This window comes from Scyliorhinus torazame, chromosome 5 (genome assembly GCF_047496885.1).
Source record: "Scyliorhinus torazame isolate Kashiwa2021f chromosome 5, sScyTor2.1, whole genome shotgun sequence".
In the NCBI taxonomy this organism is placed as follows: domain Eukaryota; kingdom Metazoa; phylum Chordata; class Chondrichthyes; order Carcharhiniformes; family Scyliorhinidae; genus Scyliorhinus; species Scyliorhinus torazame.
In genome coordinates this window covers 171,718,376-171,741,227 of record NC_092711.1, presented here as the reverse complement: position 1 = coordinate 171,741,227, position 22,852 = coordinate 171,718,376, and the positions used below count along the sequence as shown (strand labels likewise).

The window sequence follows — 22,852 nt, the reverse complement described above, 5'->3', positions numbered from 1 at the left end:
AGGATCTTGGCATCTACATTTAGGAGGGAAATAGGTCTATAGGACCCGCATTGTAGCGGGTCCTTTTCCTTCTTTAAGAGAAGGGATATTGTTGCTTCAGACATAGTTGGGGGCAGTTGTCCCCTTTCCTTTGCCTCATTAAAGGTCCTCGTCAATACCGGGGCGAGCAAGTCCACATATTTTCTATAGAATTCGACTGGGAATCCATCCGACCTGGGGCCTTTCCTGCCTGCATTCTCCTAATTCCTTTCACCACTTCTTCTACCTCGATCTGTGCTCCCAGTCCCACCCTTTCCTGCTCTTCCACCTTGGGAAATTCCAGCCGATCCAAAAAGCCCATCATTCTCTCCCTCCCATCCGGGGGTTGAGCTTCATATAATTTTTTATAAAATGTCTTGAACACTCCATTCACTCTCTCCGCTCCCCGCTCCATCTCTCCTTCCTCATCCCTCACTCCCCCTATTTCCCTCGCTGCTCCCCTTTTCCTCAATTGGTGTGCCAGCAACCTGAACACCTTCTCCCCATATTCGTACTGTACACCCTGTGCCTTCCTCCATTGTGCCTCTGCAGTGCCCGTAGTCAGCAAGTCAAATTCTACATGTAGCCTTTGCCTTCCCCTGTACAGTCCCTCCTCCGGTGCTTCCGCATATTGTCTGTCCACCCTCAAAAGGTCTTGCAGCAACCGCTCCCGTTCCTTACTCTCCTGCTTCCCTTTATGTGCCCTTATTGATATCAGCTCCCCTCCAACCACCGCCTTCAACGCCTCCCAGACCACTCCCACCTGGACCTCCCCATTATCATTGAGTTCCAAGTACTTTTCAATGCACCCCCTCACCCTTAGACACACCCCCTCATCTGCCATTAGTCCCATGTCCATTCTCCAGGGTGGGCGCCCTCCTGTTTCCTCCCCTATCTCCAAGTCTACCCAGTGTGGAGCGTGATCCGAAATGGCTATAGCCGTATACTCCGTTCCCCTCACCTTCGGGATCAACGCCCTTCCCAGCACAAAAAAGTCTATTCGCGAGTAGACTTTATGGACATAGGAGAAAAACGAGAACTCCTTACTCCTAGGTCTGCTAAATCTCCACGGGTCTACACCTCCCATCTGCTCCATAAAATCTTTATGTACCTTGGCTGCTGCCGGCCTCCTTCCAGTCCTGGACTTCGACCTATCCAGCCCTGGTTCCAACACCGTATTAAAATCTCCCCCCATTATCAGCTTTCCCATCTCTAGGTCCGGAATGCGTCCTAGCATCCGCCTCATAAAATTGGCATCATCCCAGTTCGGGGCATATACGTTTACCAAAACCACCGTCTCCCCCTGTAGTTTGCCACTCACCATCACGTATCTGCCCCCGTTATCCACCACTATAGTCTTTGCCTCGAACATTACCCGCTTCCCCACTAATATAGCCACCCCCCTGTTTTTTGCATCTCGCCCCGAATGGAACACCTGCCCCACCCATCCTTTGCGTAGCCTAACCTGGTCTATCAGTTTCAGGTGCGTTTCCTGTAACATAACCACATCTGTCTTAAGTTTCTTAAGGTGTGCGAGTACCCGTGCCCTCTTTATCGGCCCGTTCAGCCCTCTCACGTTCCACGTGATCAGCCGGGTTGGGGGGCTTCCTACCCCCCCCCCCTTGTCGATTAGCCATCCCCTTTTTCCAGCTCTTCACCCGGTTCTCACGCAGCTGTATCTCCCCCAGGCGGTGCCCCCCCGCCCGTCCCCTCCCATACCAGCTCCCCCCTCTCCCCAGCAGCAGCAACCCAGTAATTCCCTCCCCCCCGCTAGATCCCCCGCTAGCGTAATTACTCCCCCCATGTTGCTCCCAGAAGTCAGCAAACTCTGGCCGACCTCAGCTTCCCCCCCCGTGACGTCGGCTCGCACCGTGCAACGCCCCCTCCTTCCTGCTTCTCTATTCCCGCCATGATTATCATAGCGCGGGAACCAAGCCCGCGCTTCTCCTTTGGCCCCGCCCCCAATGGCCAACGCCCCATCTCCTCCACCTCCCCTCCTCCCCCATCACCACCTGTGGAAGAGAGAAAAGTTACCACATCGCAGGATTAGTACATAAAACTCCTCTTTCCCCCCCTCTTCGCCCCCCATATTCGCCCCACCACTTTGTTCAAACGTTCTTTTTAATAACCCGCTCATTCCAGTTTTTCTTCCACAATAAAAGTCCACGCTTCATCCGCCGTCTCAAAGTAGTGGTGCCTCCCTCGATATGTGACCCACAGTCTTGCCGGTTGCAGCATTCCAAATTTTATCTTCTTTTTATGAAGCACCGCCTTGGCCCGTAGCCCTTCGATCGCCTGTAGTATCGGGGCCAACAGCTCTTTCTTCATTTCCTTTTTGAGCTCTTCCACACAGCATTTCAAGAACTCTTGTTGTTCAGGGCCCCATGTTAAACTGCCACCTTCCGACGCCATCTTGGTTTTTGCTTGCCTTCCTTGCCGCTGTTCTAAAGGATCCACTGCAATCCGGCCACTTTCTCCTCCTTTTTTCATCCGTATCCAGGGGGGATTCCCTTCTGGTTTACCGCACAGTGTTTTTAGCCGTCAAAATTGCCGATAGGAGCCCAAAAGTCCGTTTCACCGGGAGCTGCCGAAACGTGCGACTCAGCTGGTCATCGCCGCACCCGGAAGTCTCACATCTACCTTTTTAACCTCCTTATGTCCTTGTCACAATTTACTTTCCTGCTTATCTTTGTATCATTGGAATAAAGGGGCAGGACTTGGCCATTCAGCCCGTCGAGCCTGCTCCACCATTCAATACGATCATGGCTGATCATCCACTTCAATGTCTTTTCCCCACATCCTTTGTGTTATTGGGATTTAGAAATCTGTCAGTCTCTGTCTTAAACACACTCAATGACTGAGCTTCCACAGCCCTCTGGGGTAGAGAATTCCAAAGATTCACAACTTGTAGATCAAACCATTGCTCCGTTCTATCCTCATATTCCTGTCAGTTTATTTCCCTCAAAAGCCCATCCAATTTCCCTTTGGAAACATTCCAACATCTCTGCTTCTACCCGCATCGTAGGAAGTGGCTTCCAGGTATTTCCCACTTTCTTCAAATGCAAATGAGTCTCAGTGAGCACAGAAAGAGGCCATTCTGTCCATTGTTCCCATGCTAGCTCTTTGAATGAACTATCTAATTACTCCTATCGCCCAGTAAGTTCTTTTCCTACAGAATCTGTCCAGTTCCCTTGTGAAAGTTACAGTTGAACTTCCTTCCTGCAGCTTTGTCAGGCAGTGAATCCCAACAACTCGTTCTGTTTTAAATTGAATAATTTCACAATACGTTGTGTTTGGATTTTTACAGGGGATTTGAAATGGCACCCCCGTGTCTTCATATCTAACCCTGAGTGAAAGACGTGGCCTACCCACCCTTTCCTTAGCCTAGTCTGGTCCTCGATCTTCAAATGTGTTTCCTGTAAAAATGGCACATCCGCGTTTAAGCTCCTCAAGTGGGCGAACATGCACGACTGTTTGACCGGCCCATTCAGCCCTCTCACTCTCCCTGTGATCAACTGGTCAGGGGGCGTGCCCCTCCCCCTCTCCACTGATCAGCCATAGCTTCTCTTGGGCCAGCCCCGGCCCACATCACGCAACTCTCCAGGCCCGCCCTCTGATGCCCACCGTCACCAACCCCCTCCTTATCGCACTTCAACAGCACCACCTCCGTCAACACCCTGAACAACACAATCTCAATACTCTGATCACCTGCTCACCCCCCACTGCGCTCCTGTGAACTAGCTCGCCCAGCTAGCCTGGCTGACCCACCCACAGCGGCAAACTTCCTACCCCCCACTGATCCCCCCCCCCTTCCCCCAGCACTTCCATGGTGCAATCAACAATAACAATAAGAAAATAAAAGATGCCCTCACCCCACCTGATCCTCCAGCCTCCCAGCAAAGAACCTCGCAAGAAAGACAAACGATCCCTGAGTGAAACGAGGTTCTTCCCTGACCGTCACCCCAAACAAAACAATACAATAAAAAAGCAACAATCACAATGGGACAGAGAGAATCAGCATCTCCTCACACCTCCTCCAAAGTTCAATGTCCTTCTCCTGCCAGTCCATTGTCTCTCTCAAACTCCATCGCCTCCGCCGGCGCTCCAAAATAATCCTCACGACCATTGTGGGTCACCCAGAGGTGGGCAGGGTACAGCATCCCGAACTTCACCCCCTACTTATAGAGGGCAGCCTTGACTCGGTTGAATCCCGCTCTCTTCTTGTCCACACACAGGTCCTGGTATACCCAGGGCTCATTACCCTCCCAGGTACATCTCGTCTGCCTGGCCCCCCTCAAGATCTTCTCCTTATCCAGGAATCGGTGTAACCTCGCCACCATAGCCCTCGGCGGCTCGTTCGCCTGCGGTTTCCTCATCAGCGCCCTGTGCGCCCGATCAACCACCGGGGCCAGTCAAAGGCCCCTTCCCCCATCAGCGTCTCCAGCATTTTGGCGACACGAGCCTGCACCGCTCCCTCAATGCCCTCTGGCATCCCCACAATTCTTAAATTCTGTCTCCGGGAGCAGTTCTCCAGGTCCTCCACTTTCTCCTTAAGCAGCTTCTGGGTCTCTCGCATCATCCCGATCTCGGCCACCAACGAGGTAAGCTACACCTCGTGCTCCCCCACCTTCTGGATCGCCTGGCTCTGGATCTCAAGCCTCAGCTCCACACGATCGATCCCCGCTCTCAGCGGGTGTACCACCTTCTCCAGATCCTCCAGAGCCTCCACCCTCTGTTGGCTGAAAGTTTCATTCAGAAAGTCAACCAGCTGCTCAGTCGACCATTGAGCTGGTCGGGCTGACCCCTAGCTCTCCGCCATCTTTCCCTGTGTCACACAAAGAGCTTCTTGCTCTTGCAGCTCCTTTCTTCTAAACCCACTTCTGGTCCACAAATCCATTCACCGATGGAGTAAAGTCTTCCTCCACCACTCTTAAACCATTTTCCTTCAAAACATCTGCCCAGCAACTGGGGAGAAGGACCAAAAATTCCACCTCGAGCAGGAGCTGCCAAATGTGCGACCACTCACTCCATGGCCGCCACTGGAAGTCCGATTATTTCCAGTCTTGTAATATTATTCGTCACTCAGTGCTATAGAACTTGTGTGTTGCTAAAAAGAGGGACCAGCAGTCGAGGCTTTTCATCCTCACTCATCCGGACAGATCCAAGAATAGCAAATTTCAAAGGGAACAATTTTTTTGAAAACAGGTCCTGATTGTTTGGCAAGTCAGAATTGATTGGGCAATTCTTTGCCATGTTGATTGCAACACAGAGCAATTGACTCCCAATATTTTTGTGTAACTAAAGGGGTGAAAAATGTCCAGCTACTTTTATTCCAGTAATACCAATGATTATCAGGTCTCTACTTTCTTGGGCAGGAAGTGGTGAGCATGGATCTGTGAAGCTGGATGAATCAGCACCTTTAGGAGAATTTGGAGGGTGTATATTATGTTTTCGGAATAACTAGCTACGGAAACAGACAAAAGTCTGCCTTGGTGCACCACTAGGTGTGAGAAGAGAATTGGAATGGAATATTAGGTACTGCACAGTGACACTGGCCAGAGGGATGTGGATGGAAATTTACTTTTGGGAAATGAGAGAGGAAAGAATGTTCCATAGAAACTGAAATTGTCTGTTCTATGTTTCTAGCTTGTAATGACAGGAATGAATTTTGTGATCTCCTTTTACAGGATATTAGAAAGTTGAGGATTTACAGAAAGTAAATCTCAAACCAAACATCACATCAAGATCTGACAGAGTCACTCGATTCATCTGGATCGGAATATCATTGGCATTTGAAGGTGGAAGGAGAAATGTTTATCTGTTCTGACTGCTTCAAAAGATTTTAAACATCAGTGTGACTGGAAAAGCACCGAGACACACGCACCCGAGTGAGAGTGTTCCAGACTGTGAAAAGAACTTTAACCAGTTCCACAACCTGAAAAACATTGCACCATTCACAGCGGAGAGAGGCCTTATCTCTGTTCTAATTGAGGAAAAGATTTCAACTGACCAGTAAATCTGGAGGGAGACCAGGATACCCACATCATGGAGAGACCATGGAAATGTGGGAATTGTGGAAAAGGATTCAAAGTCCCGTCTGAGCTGGAGATTCATCGACGCAGTCACACTGGGGAGAGGCCGTTCACTTGCTCGGTGTGTGGGAAGGGATTCACTCAGTCATCAACATTACTGAAACACCAGCGAATTCACACTGGGGAGAAGCCATTCACCTGCTCTCAGTGTGAGAAGGGATTCACTCAGTCATCCCACCTGCGGACACACCAACGAGTTCACACTGGGGAGAGGCCGTTCATTTGTTCACTGTGTGGGAAGGGATTCTCACTCTCATCTCACCTTTTGACACACCAGCGGGTTCACACCGGGGAGAGGCCATTCACCTGCTCCGAGTGTGGGAAGGGATTCTCTCAGTCTTCCACCCTCCTGACACACCAGCGAGTTCATACCGGGGAAAGGCCTTTCATCTGCTCCGGTGTGGGAATGGATTCACTCTCTCATCCCACCTGCTGATACACCAGCGGGTTCACACAGGGGAGGCTCTGTTCACCTGCCCTGACTGTGGGAAGGAATTCACCCGATCGTCCAACCTGCTGACCCACCAGCGAGTTCACACCAGGGAGAGGCCGTTCACCTGCCCTGACTGTGGGAAGAAATTTATTCAGTCATCCCACCTTCTGACGCACCGGCGAATTCACTCCGGGGAATTTTAACAGGGATGTCTCTGTAGGGTGGACGCTTGACTGAATCCCTTCCCACACTGAGCACAGATGAATGGCTTCTCCCTAGTATGAACTCGCTGGTGTGTCTGCAATTTGGATAACTGAGTAAATCTCTTCCCACATTGAGAGCAGGTGAACGGCCTCTCCCCAGTGTGAACTCGCTGGTGGAGCAGCAGGGTGGATGACTGGCTGAATCCTTTGCCACACTGCAAACAGGTGAATGGCCTCTCCCCAGTGTGAATCCGCTGGTGTATCAGCAGGGTGGATGACTTTTTAAACTTCTTTGCACAGCGAGAGCAGCTGAACCATCTCTTCTCCTCAGTGTAAATGTGCTGGTGGAACATCTGATCCACAGAGTTCTTAAAGCCACCACCACTGTCAGAGCATTTGAAGTGTTTCTCACGGTTATGACTGTCCTGGTGTTTCAGCAGGTTGTATGACTGACTGAATCCCTTCCCACACACTGAGCAGGTGAACGGTCTTTCTCCAGTGTGAACCCGTTGGTGTCTCAGCAGGGCGAATAACCTAGTGAATGTCTTTCCACAGTCAGAGCAGGAGAATGCCCTCTGCCTGGTGTGAACTCGCTGGTGGGTCTGCAGGTTGGTAACTGACTGAATCCTTTGCCACACTCAGAGCAGGGGAACGGCCTCTCCCCGGCGTGACTGCGTCGATGAATTTCCAATTGCGATGGGCCTTTGAATCCCTTCCCACAGTCCTCGCATTTCCACGGTTTCTCCATGGTGCAGGTTTCCACGTGTTTCTCCAGGGTCAACGATTTATTCACGCCTTGTCCACACACACGACACGTGTAACTGGTTGAAGCTCTTTTCACAGTTAATGGTCTGGAACACTCTCACTCGGGGGTCTGTGAGTCTCAGACCCTTCCCAGTCACACTGATGATTATAATATTTTTAACCAGGCAGGACAAACAAACAACTTATCCTGAAGATTCCAAGGCCAATAATATTTCCGTCTCAATGAATCAAAAGATTCTGTCAGATCTTCCTGTGACGTTGCATTTGAGATTTGTCTCTGAATCCTCCCCTTCTAGTAGCCTGTAAAATAAGTTGACAACAATTCAGCATTGTCTGTGTAGGATAGAAATTTAGAATACACAATTCTAGTTTCTATGGAACATTCTTTCCTCATTCGTTCCCCAAAAGTAAATCTCTGTCTCACACACTCTTCTTCCATACACACTTTGCTTTATCTAACACACAGCCTCCCAAATCTCCAAAAGGTGGCAGGACATTCTGGTGGACAGGCCAATTCTCACCACTTCCGGTACAAGAAACAGAGTCCTGATAATCATATACAGAACTGGAATAAAATTAGTTGGATATTTTGCACCTTTAATCAATACTCAAAAGATTGATGATCAAACTGTTTTATTCACAATAGCAAAGCATCACCCAATCAATTCTGATTTGCCAACCAATCAGGACCTACTTTGAAATGAATGAAAATCGCTTATTGTTACAGGTAGCCTTCAATGAAGTTACTGTGAAAAGCCCGTAGTCGCAACATTCTGGCGCCTGTTCGACGAGGCTGTTACGGGAATTGAACCGTGCTGCTGGCCTGCCCAGTCTGCTTTCAAAGCCAGCGATTTAGCCCAGTGTGCTAATGTTCCCTTTGAAATTTGGTATTCTTGCATCTGTCCTGATGAGTGAAGATGAAAAGTTTCAACAGAAGTCCCTTTTTTTTTTTTTAGCAATGCTTAGTTCAGTAGTACCAAGTAATGAATAATATCACAAGACTGGAAATAATAATCATTGCATCTTACAGAGAACTGTAAATAATATATTGAGTCAGTAATATGTAACAACACTGAACATGAATCTGTTCAGTGTTAATTTACTGTCCCCTTAAATGTCAGCCATCTCCTGGGGAAACCAGCCCTTTCATTGAACATTAGGAAAGAGACCATCCTTTTAGCCAGACAAATAAATGTGTCAAGCTGAGGAAGCAAAGGATGTCAATGTCTTGAAGAGAGAGAGAGACCTGGGCCAAGCTTTCCGGAGTCTGCACCCTCCCTGGATTCACTTCCTTTCCCTTCAGTTGCTGCAAGTGACCAATGTCACCCAGAATGAGAAAATAAATGGGGAAGGTTGAGACATTAATTTTCTGCTGTTGCTCAGAGGAGGAAGCTTCAGTCTAAAATTCTTGTCCAACTTCCGCTTTCTGACCTCACAGTGGAGTCCTGCCTGAATCAACCAACGGGAATCACGCTGCTCCGCAATGACGTCTCCAGATTCCAGTGCGCATGCCCGGTACGGTCACGGGAGCCCCACCCCCATCCATTGCTCCCCTTCCCCCCACACCACCGAAATGCAAGGTTTCCCAGCAACGGGTTGATGACTCCGGCCAGAGCGAGAAGCCGCTCGGTGATCTCCCCGCGGCCCGGGACTGCGCATGCCTAAAGGAGAGGGACAGGTGCGCACGTTCGGGAGGGAGCCGCCTCCTGACCTTTCTGCTGAGATGTTGGCCAATGGGAAGAATTGGAGCGCCGGAAGGATTCTTGTCCTCCAGCCAATCAGAGCACGAGCTTTGTGTGAGTGAAGATTGTCTTCACTAAAATTGTCTGACTAAAAGGATAATATAATAATAATCACTTATTGCCACAAGTAGGCTTCAATGAAGTTACCGTGAAAAGCCCCAGGTCACCACATTCCAGCCCCTGTTTGGCGTGGCCAGTACTGGAATTGAACCCGCGCTACTGGCATTGTTCTCCATTGCAAGCCAGCTGTTTAGCCCACTGTGCTAATCCAGACACTGGTCTCTTTCCTAATTTTCCCAATTGAAGGGCTGGTTTCCCCAGAAGATGGCTGACATTTAAGGGGACAGAAAAGTAATATCAGACAGAGATATATCTAATGTTATATGGCACAGATTAGATATATTAGTGATGGTTCTGTAATAAAATACATTTATTATTTCCAGTTGTGTAATATTGTACTGTCGCAACATTATATATTTCCAGTCGTCTCTTCCATTAGAGGGTTGTTTGTCTCTTGAATTCTCTTCTGCAGGGACCAATGGAGGCTTTGGGGGAGGGGGGAGGGTGGGGGGGGGGGGGGGGTCATTGAATATATGCACAGATGAGCTGGATAGATTAAAAAACATTTTTATTGGTTTTTAACAACGAACACAAAGTTACAGAAACATTGGTGGAAAATGGGTGCAGAGAAAAAGGGATATTCCCAGCATAAATACAAGGAACACATTGCAGAATTAATTTGGGACAGGATATTTGAGGGACCAGAGCCTCTCGATGAAATGCCGGATCAATTTAACAACCAGTTAACAGGTTAACATAGTGAGTGGGGAAAGAGGGTAAGATTATATAAAAACAGAAGGATAACAATGCAGGTTGCATATCCTTTAATATTGTGAAACAAACTAACAACATTGTCCAATTAAAATGAAGCATAAAAAGCTCATGGAAAGCCCAGGACGAGCAGGTCAGATAAAATGGAGCCTGTGTATTTGAGAGGGGGCTTCCATACTCTGTGGAATACATCAGACTTAGAACGGAGTACAGACATTAAAAATTCCATTGGTATGCTTTCGATAATCAGCCTATGCCAGGTTTGGACAGAGGGGAAATTGTCGCTAATTCAGGAGTAGAGGATATTTTTACGAGTGGCAACAGTCAAGATATTACACAGCCTTTTTTAAAATAGAATCAGTGATTCGTCCATGTAGGAGACCCAGGATCAGGAATAAAGCATTCGACTCTAACACTCTGTCTAAAATCCTCTCCAGTTTCCTGACCACATTTGGCCAATAGGCTTGGATCTTGACAAAGGTCCATAAACAACGTACATAGTTGCCCTTGACTATCAGGCACTTGAGGCACATCGCGGATATAGTCTAAGACTAGACGTAATTTGAAGATGGTGCAGTATCTTGAACTGGATCTCCTTCATTTTATTGCAAACCAAAATTTTTACAGACATAGTCCCATTTGTTATCCCATATCTCCTCAGCAATATTGACTGTTAAGTCCCTTTCCCATGACTGCAATGCTCTCAACGTTGAAATGCAGCATCTGGAATTTAGAGTATCATGGAACTTGCTAATCAATTGTTTCAGCTCCACAGAATTCAGGATTCTTTCCACGGGGGAAATTGAGGAATCATGAGGCAAAGATCCCTTATTAAGAATAAAGTGCCTGAGCTGTAAATACTTAAAAAGGGTTTGTCTCAGGATATCACATTTCTGACAGAGTTGCTCAAAGGATGATATGGAAGCATCTCTGAACTTGTTTCCCAGCCTACAAACACCTCTATCTCTCCAGGTATCAAATCCATGGTCAATGAGACTGGGTGGAAAATCTAGACTGCCGTGGAGAGGAGAGTGGAAGTCAATGTCGATCTCCCTTCTAATTGGTGGGCCAACCTCCACACTCTGAGAGTATTAATAATAACAGGATTATCACACTTAGCAGAACCTGTCTTAATATCACCATAAACAACAAGACCTGTAGAGGGAGAACTGACTGGTCTGCTTCTACATTCAGCCAGGTGGATGTTGGGTTCATCCTAACCCAATCCCTTATGAACCTCAGATGAGAGGCCAGTTGATATAGCCTGATTTTTGGAAGACCCAACTCTCCCTTAGCTCTGGGTGATTGGAGCTGAACAAACTTGATGCAAGGTCTCTTTTTGTTCCAGATAAATGTACTGGGTTCTATTAATTTCCTTAACGACTCTGGTCGACAGCAGTATAGGCAGCATCTGCAGAGAGTACAACATTCATTTTAATGAAGGCAATCCTCCCTCACCATGAAATCGGAAGTGAGACCATATGGTGGCATGGTGGCACAGTGGTTAGCACTGTTGCCTACGACACTGAGGACCTGGGTTCGAGTCTGGCCCCGGGTCATTGTTCGTGTGGAGTTTGCACATTCTCCCCGTGACTGTGGATCTCACCCCCCACAACCCAAACATGCGCAAGTTCGGTGGATTGGCCAGGCTAAATTGGCCCTTCATAGGACAAAAAATAATAATTGGGTACTCTAAATTTTTTTTTTTAAAAGAAGGAAAAAAAAAAAACTAGTTTTAGAATTCAGCAAAGGAAGACCAAGAAACTGATAAAGAGAAAATAGAATGTGAGATTAAACTGGCAAGAAACATAAAAAAACCACCTGGAAAAGCTCCTCTCGGAATGTGAAAAGCAAAAGATTAGCAAAGACCAATGTGACCCAGGGCTGGGAGTCCAATCCGGGTCCTCAGTGCCATAGTCCCAGTGCTAACCACTGTGCCACGTGCCATCCCCTAAAACTAGTTCCCAATCCTCCGGCTTACTATTATTTTTGCCACTGGAAAAGCCTCTTCCTTTTATCTAATGGAATCTTTAACTTTTCTTGTTAGCCACGATTGCATCATTTTTCCTGGTGGATTTTTGTTCTTAAAGGAATTTATATGTTATGGAAATATGTAATAATTGCTGAACTGCTAGCGAGTGCCTCTCTTTTGTCTTGAGTTTAATTGTAGTGACCCAATGTGACACAAACAACTTGCCCCTCATACCTTGACAGTTTCCTTCTGTGAGAAACACCCAGATAAATTAAACAAAACAACCATATAACCACCATAGCACAGCTTCATGGCAACGTGGCATGCTTTGGGGAGCTCCAAACAGAAATGGGAACCAAATATCTTTCAACTTCCAAACACCCTTTCAGTCTTTGTCCTTGTAAAATTTAGGTCAGATATTCGCAACAAGGCTCAAAGAGCATCAGCCCACTAGAAGCAAAGTCGTGAGACCGGCCAGTCCAGCAGAAATAAACCCTCCGACCCTCCCACTTCACCAAGTGTCAGAATGAACACAATGCAGTCCTGGATGTAATTAAGAGCAGAAACAGTAACAGAATCCAACCCCCGTAATCAATTGTGAACTTGTTGGTGTCTCACCGGATGCCATGAATCTCAGAATCCCTTCCCACATTGAATGGTATTCGCGGGAATAACTCTGAAAGAATCACTCAACACTCGGGTCTACCCCAAATGTTAAACAGTTTATTGATTTAACACCGGCAGGGAGCCAGTCATGGGTCTCACCATGCGCTTCTCTTAATGCATAACAAAAATCATCAATAATTATACAATTCGAACAGTTACACAGCCCACCTCGGCTGGACACAATCCAATTCTAATAATTATTGGTTACTATCTACATGGGGCTGTGTGGTCAGAGGTCATAAACAGACAGAGGCCCCCTCGTGGTGTATTCCAGACCACTTATCAGCTGTCCTTGGGTCTTTTTGATAGACTCTCTTATCTTAACCTCATTACAGACTGGTGCTACAGGCAGCATTCCTCACAGGCAGCTGCCTGGGAGTTACAGGCAAGGGGATTTCAGCTCTCTGTGTGAACTCCTTCACAAGGAATGTGGCCAAGTCAGCTGGCTATCCATGATGCCTCAGAGGCTGCTACATGACATTTTAAACAAGGATTATACACGGTTAGGGTGAATCTAGAAAATGATCCGTATTTGAAATATTATACGTTTCATATACATATAGATGCATATTGCAGATACCTCCACTTTGGGTCCATTTCTACAATTGCCTATCCCAAGTGTGAATTCGCTGGTGTGACTTCAGGCTAGATAACGTAGTGAATGCCTTCCCACACTGAGAACAGGTGAACTGTCTCTCCCCAGTGTGTACTTGCAGGTGTGTCTGCAGATGGGGAAACTGAGTGAATCACTTCCCACAGTCAGAGCAGGTGAATGGCCTTTCCCCAGTGTGAACTCGCTGGTGTCTCCGCAGGATGGGTAAAGAAGTGAATCTCTTCCCACACTAAGAGCAAATGAACGGCCTCTCTCCAGTGTGAACCCGCTGGTATATCCGCAGGCTGGATAAAGTAGTGAATTCCTTCCCACACTGAAGACAGGTGAGTAGCTCCCCCACAGTGTGAACTCGCTGATGTGTCTTTAGGATGCATAAATGAATGAATACCTTCCCACACACAGAGCAGGTGAATGGCCTCTCCCCAGTGTGAATGTGTCAATGAGCTTCCAGTTCAGATGAGACTCTGAATGCCTTCTCACAGTCCCCACATTTCCACGGTTTCTCCATGTTTTGGGTCTCCTCGTGTCGCTCCAGGTTGGACAATCAGTTGAAGCCTCGGTCACACACAGAACACGTGTACTGTCTCTCTCCACTGTGAATGGTGTGATGTTTTTTCAGGCAGTGTATCTCTTTCCACTGTCAGTGCTCTGGAACACTCACTCAGATGTGTGTGTCTCAGTGCTTTTCCAGATACACTGATGGTTAAAATCTTTTGAAGCCGACAGATGAGGCAAACATTTCTCCTTCTAGATTCAAAATCTAGAATTCAAAGACCACGGATTCGATACCTGGAGTGATAGAGGCGTTTGTCGACTGGGAGACATGTTCAGAGACACTTCCTTGTCATCCTTTGAGCAGCTATGTCAGCAACTTGACATCACAAGACAATCCTTTAAGTATTTACAGCTCAGCGATGTTATTCGTAACAAGACATCTTTGTGTCTTGATTCCTCAATTTCCCCAGTGGAAAGAATCCTGAATTCTGTGGAGCCTAAACAATTGATTAGCCAATTCTATGATATACTAAATTCCAGATCCTGTATTTCAATGATGAGAACCTTGCAGTCATAGGACAAGGACTTAGCAGTCAATATTGATGAGGAGACATGGGGTAACATATGGGACTATGCCAGTGAAATTTTGATTTGCAATAAAATGAAGGAGACTGTGCAATACTACACAGTCTTCATATTACGTCTAGTCTTAGACACCGGGTTGAGCCCACTCTACTCCAATGTGCCTGGTGGTTGAGAGTGACTATACACGTTGTCTATGGAGCTGTGTAAAGATTCAATCCTATTGGTCAAATGTAGTCAGGGAACTGGAGAGGGGTTTTGAGAGAGCTTTAGAATCTAAACCTGTATTCCTGATCCTGGGACTCTAAGGTGGGCAAATCACCAATTCTAATTTTAAAAGGAAATATAATATCCTGACCTTTGCCACTCATAAAAATATCCTCTGCTCCTGGATTACCGACAACTTCCCCTTTATCCAAAACTGACATAGGCTGATTATGGAATGCATCCCTGTGGAATTTTTAACATCTGTACTCTGCTCTAAGTCTGATGTATTGTGTAAAGTACGGGAGCCATATCTCAAATACATATGCTCCGATTCAGCTGACTTACTCCTCCTGGGCTTTCCATGACTGAATTCAATTCACCTTATTCGTTTTAAGTCGACTATGTTGTTAGTCTGTTTCATAATACTTTGGGGTGTGCAACCTGCATTGCTGTCCTCTTGTTTTTACAAACTCTTACCCTCTTTCCCCTCTCACCATGTTAACCTGTTAGCTGGTTGTTCAATTGATCCAGTATTTCATCTAGAGGCCCTGGTCCCTCAACTATCCTGTTCCGAATTAATTCTGCAATGTGTTCCTTGTATTTATGCGGCAATATCTCTTGTTCTGCTCTGTACCCATTTCCCACCAATGTTTCTGTTACTCTGTTGTGTTTATTGTACTGCTGTGTCTATGGTTAAAAAAAAAATGCGTTCAGAAAAATCTGTCAAACTCATCCGTGAAAATATTCACCAACTCCCAGACTCCACTGGTCCCTGTGGAAGAGAAATCCCACCCTGAGGGAAGAGATGCCTGGAAATATATAATGGAGATACAGAACAACATTACACAACTAGAAATAATAATAAATGTACTTTGTTACAGAACCATCAATAATATATCTAATCTACCATATAACAACACTGGACATTTATGTATCTGTCCGATATTAATTTACTGTTGCCTTAAATGTCAGCCGTCTCCTGGGAAAACCAGCACTTTAATTGTGAACATTAGGAAAGAGACCATCCTTTTAGCCAGACAAATAAATGTGTCAAGCTGAGAGAGCAAAGGATGTCAATGTCTTTGAGAGACTGAGAGAGAGAGACCTGGGCCAACCTTTGCAGAGTTTGAAGAGGGAGCAGAGTCTGCACCCCCCCTGATTTCACTTCATTTCAATTCAGTTGCTGCAAGTCATCAACTGAAGGTCAGAATGAGAAAATAAATGGAAAGGGGGAGGAAAGACAGTGTTTTCCTCACAGATGGTGCAGACAGGAGGACGTTTCAGTCTGTGTGAAGCTCAATTATCAGCCGCACAAAGCCCGAGCTCTGATTAGCTGGAGGACCAGAGTACTTCCGGTCCTCCAACTCTTCACATTGGTTAATACGTCTGCTGGATGGTCATGGGGCTTGCCACCGGCCGCAGATGCGCAGCTTCCCCGCACATGCGCAGTCACGGGCCGGGGGAGGGGAAGGTCACGGACTGGGTTGTCCCCGCGTCAGACCCGCAGCACCGACCGGCGACACCGAGCAGTGAGTCCCGAGGCTCTCGGCAGCTTGACCAGGCTGCACGGAAAGAGCTGAAGCGGCTCCCTGACTCCCTGTCGGAAGGGAAGCCGCGCACCTCCCGCCAGACACCCGCAAATGTCAATATTTTTATACTTTTCACCATTTTTCAAACAATGAAAGCAGCAGAAAAACTGGCGGGAAATGGGCCCAGAGAACAAGAGATATTGCCGCAGAAATACAACCAGACATTGAGAATTCATTCAGAACAGGATATCTGAGGGAGCACAGCCTCCAGATCAAATGTCAGCAATTCAACAACCAGTCAACATGTTCACACAGTGAGTGGGGAAAGAGGGTTAGATTCTATAAAAACAGGAGGATAACAATGCAGCTCACACACCCCAAAGTATTGGGGAACTGACTAACAACATAGTCAACTTGAAATGGATAAATTGAATTCGCTCATGGAAAGCCCAAGAGGAGCAAGCCAATGAAATTGAAACATCTGAATTTGAGGTTGGGTCTCATACGTTGCAGAATGGGGAGGTCAAATTTTTCAAACATAAGACAGGATCTGTACAAAATCAACTGGGAGCAGCCACTTGTCGAAAAATCTATATCCGAGCAGTAGGATTGATAGCGCACAAGGAGGCATGATAGCACAGTGGGTAGCACTGTTGCTTCACAGCTCCAAGGTCCCAGGTTTGATTCCCGACTTGGGTCACTGTCTGCACGTTGTCCCCATGTCTGCGTGGGTTTCCTCCGGGTGCTCGTGTTTCCTCCCACAGTCCAAAGATGCGCAGGTTAGGTGGATTGGCCATGCTAATTTGCCCTTAGTGTCCAAAAAGGTTAGGTGGGGTTACGGGGATAGGGTGGAGGTGTGGGCCTCAGTGGGGTGCTCTTTCCAAGGGCGGGTGCAGACTCGATGGGCCAAATGGCCTCCTCCTGCACTGTAAATTCCATGTTCCCATGATAGTGAAGGATGGGAGCAATAAGTCCAGGGAACCCTGGATGTAAGGGATATCCAGGGTTGGATAAGGAATTAAAGGTGACTCTTGTCACAGATACCGAGGGCTCAAAGCGGAAGTCCCAGAGGAACATAGAAAGTGCAAGGGATTACTTAAGAAAGGAATTAGGAGAGCAAAGAGGAAGCATGGAAAATGGGGCAGGGGGTTGACCAGGGTAAGAGTACGGACCAATGTGTGCATGGAACTGGAAGGTTTTAAATGAGCACTTTGCATCTGTGTTCACTACGGAGAAGGATAATGTAGGAACAGAAATCACGGAGGCACATTGTGATTTGCTTGAACAACTTAACATTGAGAGGGCGACGGTATGAACAGTTTCACCAGGTCTGAAAGCGAATAAATCCCCAGCGCCAAATGAGATATATCCCAGGCTGCTGTGGGAGGCAAGGAAGGAGATTGCAGAGGCTCTGACAAAAAAAATTCAAATCTTCTCTGGCCACAGGAGAGGTGCCTGAGGACTGGAAGACAGCTAATGTGGTGCCATTATTCAAGAAGGCAAGTAGGGACAAACCAGGAAATTACAAGCCAGTGAGACTAACTTCACTGCCAGGGAAACTACTGGAAAACATTCTGAGGGACAGAATTAATCTCCACTTGGAAAGGCAAGGATTAAACAAGGGAGAGCATGTCTTACAAATTTGATTGAATCTTTTGAAGAGGTGACTAGGTGTGTAGATGAGGGTAGTGCAGTTGATTTAGTCTACATGGACTTTAGAATCCCCAAATTAAGGTTTTTATACTCTTATCTCAGATACTCTGCCCCTCCGAGTCCGTTCCCTGGAGACTAGGCCGTGAATCCCGAGGTAAGGTTGTTGTACTTACTGCTCCAATACACCATCCCTCCCTGGAAACTAGATGTGGGGAATAGGTATTGAAGACGAGGTATTGGGGAATGTGACAGAATGAATGTTGTACAGAAACTAGAATTGTTTGTTCTGAATTTCTATCCGATACTGAGTTGAAATTGTAAACTCCTTCTGTAGGATATTACAAGAGGAGGAAATACAGACAGAAATCTCAAACGTCACGTCTAGACCTGAAAGAGCCACTTGATTCGTTAGGATCTGAATATCATTGGCCTTTGAATCCAGAAGAATTAATGTTTACCCGATCTGTCGGCATCAAAACATTTAAACCATCAGTGTGACTGGAAAAGCACCGAGACACACACACCCGAGTAAGAGTGTTCCAGATCACTGACTGTGGAAAGAGCTTTAACCAGTTACACAGCCTGAAAACACATCACACCATTCACAGCGGGGAGAGACCGTACACGTGTTCTGTGTGTGGACGAGGCCTCAACTGATTGTCCAACCTGGAGAGACACGAGGACACCCAAAACATGGAGAAACCGTGGAAATGTGGGGACTGTGGGAAGGGATTTAGAGCCCCATCACAGCTGGAAGCTCATCGGCGCATTCACACTGGGGAGAGGCCGTTCACCTGCTCTCAGTGTGAGAAGGGATTCACGCAGTTATCCAACCTGCAGTCACACCAGCGAGTTCACACCAGGGAGAGGCAGTTCACTTGCTCTCAGTGTGGGAAGGAATTCACTCAGTTATCCAACCTGCAGACACACCAACAAGTTCACACTGGGGAGAGGCCATTCACCTGCTCTCACTGTGGGAAGGGTTTCACTCAGTTATCCAACCTGCAGACACACCAGCGAGTTCACACTGGGGAGAGGCCATTCACCTGCTCTCAGTGTGGGAAGGAATTTGCTCAGTTATCCAACCTGCGGGCACACCGCCGAGTTCACACTGGGGAGAGGCTGTTCACCTGCTCTCAGTGTGGGAAGGGATTCACTCAGTTATCCGGCCTGCGGAGACACCAGCAGGTTCATACCAGGGAGAGGCTATTCATTTGTTCTCAGTGTGGGAAGGAATTTACTCAGTTATCCCACCTGCAGTCACATCAGCGAGTTCACACTGGGGAGAGGCCGTTCACCTGTTCTCAATGTGGGAAGGGATTCACTGTGTTATCCAACCTGACGTCACACCAGCGAGTTCACACTGGGGAGTGGCCTTTCACCTGCTCTCAGTGTGGGAAGGGATTCAGTCAATTATCCAACCTGCGAAAACATCAGCGAGTTCACACTGGGGAGAAGCCATTCACCTGTCCTCAGTGTGGAAAGGGATTCACTGGGTTATCCAACCTGAAATCACACCGTCGAGTTCACACTGGGGAGAGACCATTCACCTGCTCTCAGTGTGGGAAAGGATTCAGTCAATTATCCAACATGCGAAAACATCAGCGAGTTCACACTGGAGAGAAGCCGTTCACTTGCTCTCAGTGTGGGAAGGGATTCACTCAGTTATCCAGCCTGAAATCACACCGTCGAGTTCACACTGAGTAGAGACCGGTCACCTGCTCCCAGTCTGGGAAGGGAATCCATGATTCATGGCGCCTGCTGAGACACCAAGTTCACAAGTGATTACAGGGGTTGGATTTTGCTGTTATTGTTTCTGCTTCAATTACATCCAGGACGGCATTTTGTTCATTCTGACAGTTCATCAATGGGGAGGGTCGGAGGGTTTTGTTCTGCTGGACTGGCGGTAAATGAGCAATACTGTACACAGTGCTCCAGATGTGGTCTCACCAATGTCCTGTATAACTGAAGCATAACCTCCCGACTTTTGTATTCAATTCCCCCACAATAAACAATAACATTCTATTAGCTTTCCTAATTACTTGCTGTACCTGGAAACTCGCCTTTTGTGATTCCTGCTCTTGGACACCCAGATCCCTCTGAGTCTCAGAACCATGTGAGCTCTCCTGTGTTTCTAACAGACCCACATATTCAACGAATACATCACATATCTCTGCTTTCCTAGCTTCAGCTGGCATCTCTATATTCATTTACCTGCCAATTCACCAGCTTGCCGTTTTGAAACCCTTTTCAAGAAACCAAAGACAGGCCGTCCACCTGAATAAAATCTTAGCAGCCTCCAGAGCCATCCTTATACCACTACAAACCTGGTGTGTCTTTTTAATTTATACTGTAACCCAATCATCGGCGTCTGCCATTCCAAAGATCAGGGACCTGAGCCCCCAAGTTATATTGCCACTCCCGGCCTGGTGTGTGGTCAATTCTAGCCCCGGAGGACTTTCGTAGGCGACTATGAAGGAGTAAGTCGCACATTTGGTGGTTCCCGCTCTGGTCGGACTTTTGGACCTTTTCCCACTATTTTTTAACGGAGTTGAATTGAAGAACGGACGTCACTGGCAATTCTCTACAGAATTCCCACTTCGGTACATGGAGAAAAGGACTAGAAGTGTTCGTAAGGGCAGAAACAGAAAGACAGAGAAGACTTGGGGTGAAGTTGCAACAGGAGAGAACATGGCGGAGGGGCGCACCTCTGGCTTGTCGACCCAGCAGTCTATGGAGCAGCTGATGCAAGTCATTCAGGAGGGCTTTGCGACACAGAAACGGGACTGCTTGGACCCAATAAAAGCATCGATTGAGTGGGTGGAGCTCAGATTGGACGCCCAGGATCGGGCGATCCAGAAGGTGGAGAAGGCGCTGGCTGAGCAGGGGGAGCATCAGACTGCAGTGGAACTGGAGGTGGGGATGCTGAGGGACCAGCAAAAGAAGCTTCTGGAGAAGTTGGAGGACCTAGAGAATTGGTCCCGCCGGCAGAACCTAAGAATTGTCGGGCTCCCGGAGGAGTCCGAAGGAACGGCGCTGGGACATACGTCGCAGGCATGTTTGAGAAGCTGCTGGGGGAATGGGGCATTCTCCCGGCCCTTGGAGGTGGATAGGGTTCACAGAGCACTCGCGAGGAAGCCGCGGATGGGAGACCTTCCGAGGGCTATGGTGGTGAGATTCCACAGGTTCTCAGATAAGGAGTATATTCTGCAGTGAGCCAAGCAGACACGGAGCTATAAATGGGACAATAGCATCCTGCGGGACCTGAGCGTGGAGGTGGCCAGGAGGAGGGCAGGCTTCAATCAGATCAGGACGATCCTTTTCAAGAAAAAGGTGAAGTTTGGACTGTTATACCCAGCCCGTCTCTGGGTCACGCATGAGGATCAACACTTTTACTTCGAGTCGCCTGAGGACACGTTGGACTTTGCAAGAAAGAAAGGGCTGGCGAAGGACTGAGAACTTTTGAACTTGGCTGCAATGTTCATGTTTTTGTTTCTCTGTTTTTGTAAAAAGTTTCTCGTTCTGCGTTTTATGGAAGATGGGTTTGAGGTGCCGTTTGCATTGATTTGGAACCAGGAGTGGAGCTGAGTGAGTTAAGGTTTTCTTTTGCACTGTTGGGGGATGGAGGTGTGCTTGTTTTGATCTTGGTGTTTTTTCTGTTGGGCAATTGTGTGGGGATTGTTTGATGTTGGAGTTTGTTTGTATGAGCGGGGGGGGGGGAGGGGAGGGGGGGGAGAACAATAGGTGGAAGACTATCTGCCGCCGGGGATGGGGGCCGCCAAGCTAGCTCGGTGAGCTAGCTCTCGGAAGTGCAGTGGGGGGTGTGCATATGTTTGGTTTAGGAAAAGGGTTGGGTTACAGGGTGTTGTTGCTGGGGGGGGGTGAATGTTCTGCTGACAAGGGAGGGACTTGGGCTGAGGGACAGAGAGGAGGTCGGGGGCTGCCTGGGGGCGGACCGGTGGAGGCGCGGAACACGGGCTGGAGGTGGGCCTAAAAAAGGGGGTGGCTGAGCAGCGGAGGGTGGGGGGATGAGCCCCCCAACTAGGCTGATCACCTGTAATGTTCGAGGGTTAAATGGACCGGTTAAAAGGGCACGTGTGCTCGCGCAACTTAGGAGATTGAAGGTGGACGTGATAATGTTGCAGGAGACGCACCTTAAGATAACGGACCAGGTTAGATTGGGGAATGGCTGGGTCAGCCAGGTGTTTCACTCGGGACTAGATTGAAAGACTAGAGGGGTCACGATCCTGATCAATAAACAGGTGGTGTTTGAGGCGGGTAGAACAGTCTCGGACGTGGGAGGTCGGTACATGATGGTCAGTGGGAAACTGGAGGGGGTGTAGGTGGTATTAGTAAATGTATATGCGCCAAATTGGGACAATGTGGAGTTTATTAGGAGGATGCTGGGAAAGATACCGGACCTGGTCTCTCACAGGTTGGTCATGGGAGGGGACTTCAATACAGTTATGGACCCTGGCTTAGACCGGTGAAGCTCAAAAACGGGCAGGGTTCCAGCAATGGCAAAGGAACTAAGAGGGTTCATGGAGCTGATGGGCGGGGTGGATCCATGGATATTTAGGCAACCGAGGGTGAAGGAGTTCTCCTTCTCTCACGTGCATAAAGTGTATTCCCGGATTGATTTCTTTATTTTGAGCAGGGTCTTTCTGACTGGGGTAGTGGACACGGGGTATTCGGCGATTACAATCTCAGACCATGCACCGTACTGGGATGACCTGCAGGTTAGCAAAGACAGTAACCAGCGCCCGCACTGGAGTGGGACTTTTGGCAGATGAAGGGGTGAGCGAGTGGCTGAGGAAATGCATTCAGAACTACCTGCAGGTCAATGACACGGGGGAAACTTCGGCAGCAGTGGTTTGGGAAGCACTGAAGGCGGTGGTAAGGGGGGAGCCGATCTCGATCCGGGCTCATGGGGAGAAGGTTGACAGGGCAGAGACGGACAGACTGGTAAAGGAGATACTACAGATTGATAGGAGGTATGCGGAGACCCCCAGAGGCAGGGCTATTAAGGGAACGACGGAGGTTGCAGGCGG

At 47.9% G+C, this 22,852-nt stretch overlaps 2 protein-coding genes across 2 annotated transcripts in view; both read left to right on the top strand.

Annotated features, from left to right (window-relative positions):
* Positions 1–16,082: 16,082 nt before the first annotated feature.
* Positions 16,083–22,852, top strand: part of LOC140420665 (uncharacterized) — a 37,866-nt gene continuing 31,096 nt past the window's right edge. Inside the window, exon 1 of the mRNA XM_072504664.1 lies at positions 16,083–16,462. The gene's annotated coding sequence lies outside the window, so the exon portion shown is untranslated. The remainder of the gene's footprint in view (positions 16,463–22,852) is intronic.
* Positions 16,457–21,338, top strand: LOC140420669 (uncharacterized). Its single transcript, XM_072504668.1, has 2 exons — positions 16,457–16,640; positions 18,136–21,338. The coding sequence occupies exon 2, from the start codon at positions 18,495–18,497 to the stop codon at positions 19,506–19,508; it is 1,014 nt and encodes a 337-aa protein (XP_072360769.1). The 5' UTR covers positions 16,457–16,640; positions 18,136–18,494; the 3' UTR covers positions 19,509–21,338.

Coding starts and splice junctions, on each gene's coding strand:
- LOC140420669 (XM_072504668.1), top strand. CDS start 18,495: ATGGAGAAACCGTGGAAATGTGGGGACTGTGGGAAGGGATTTAGAGCC.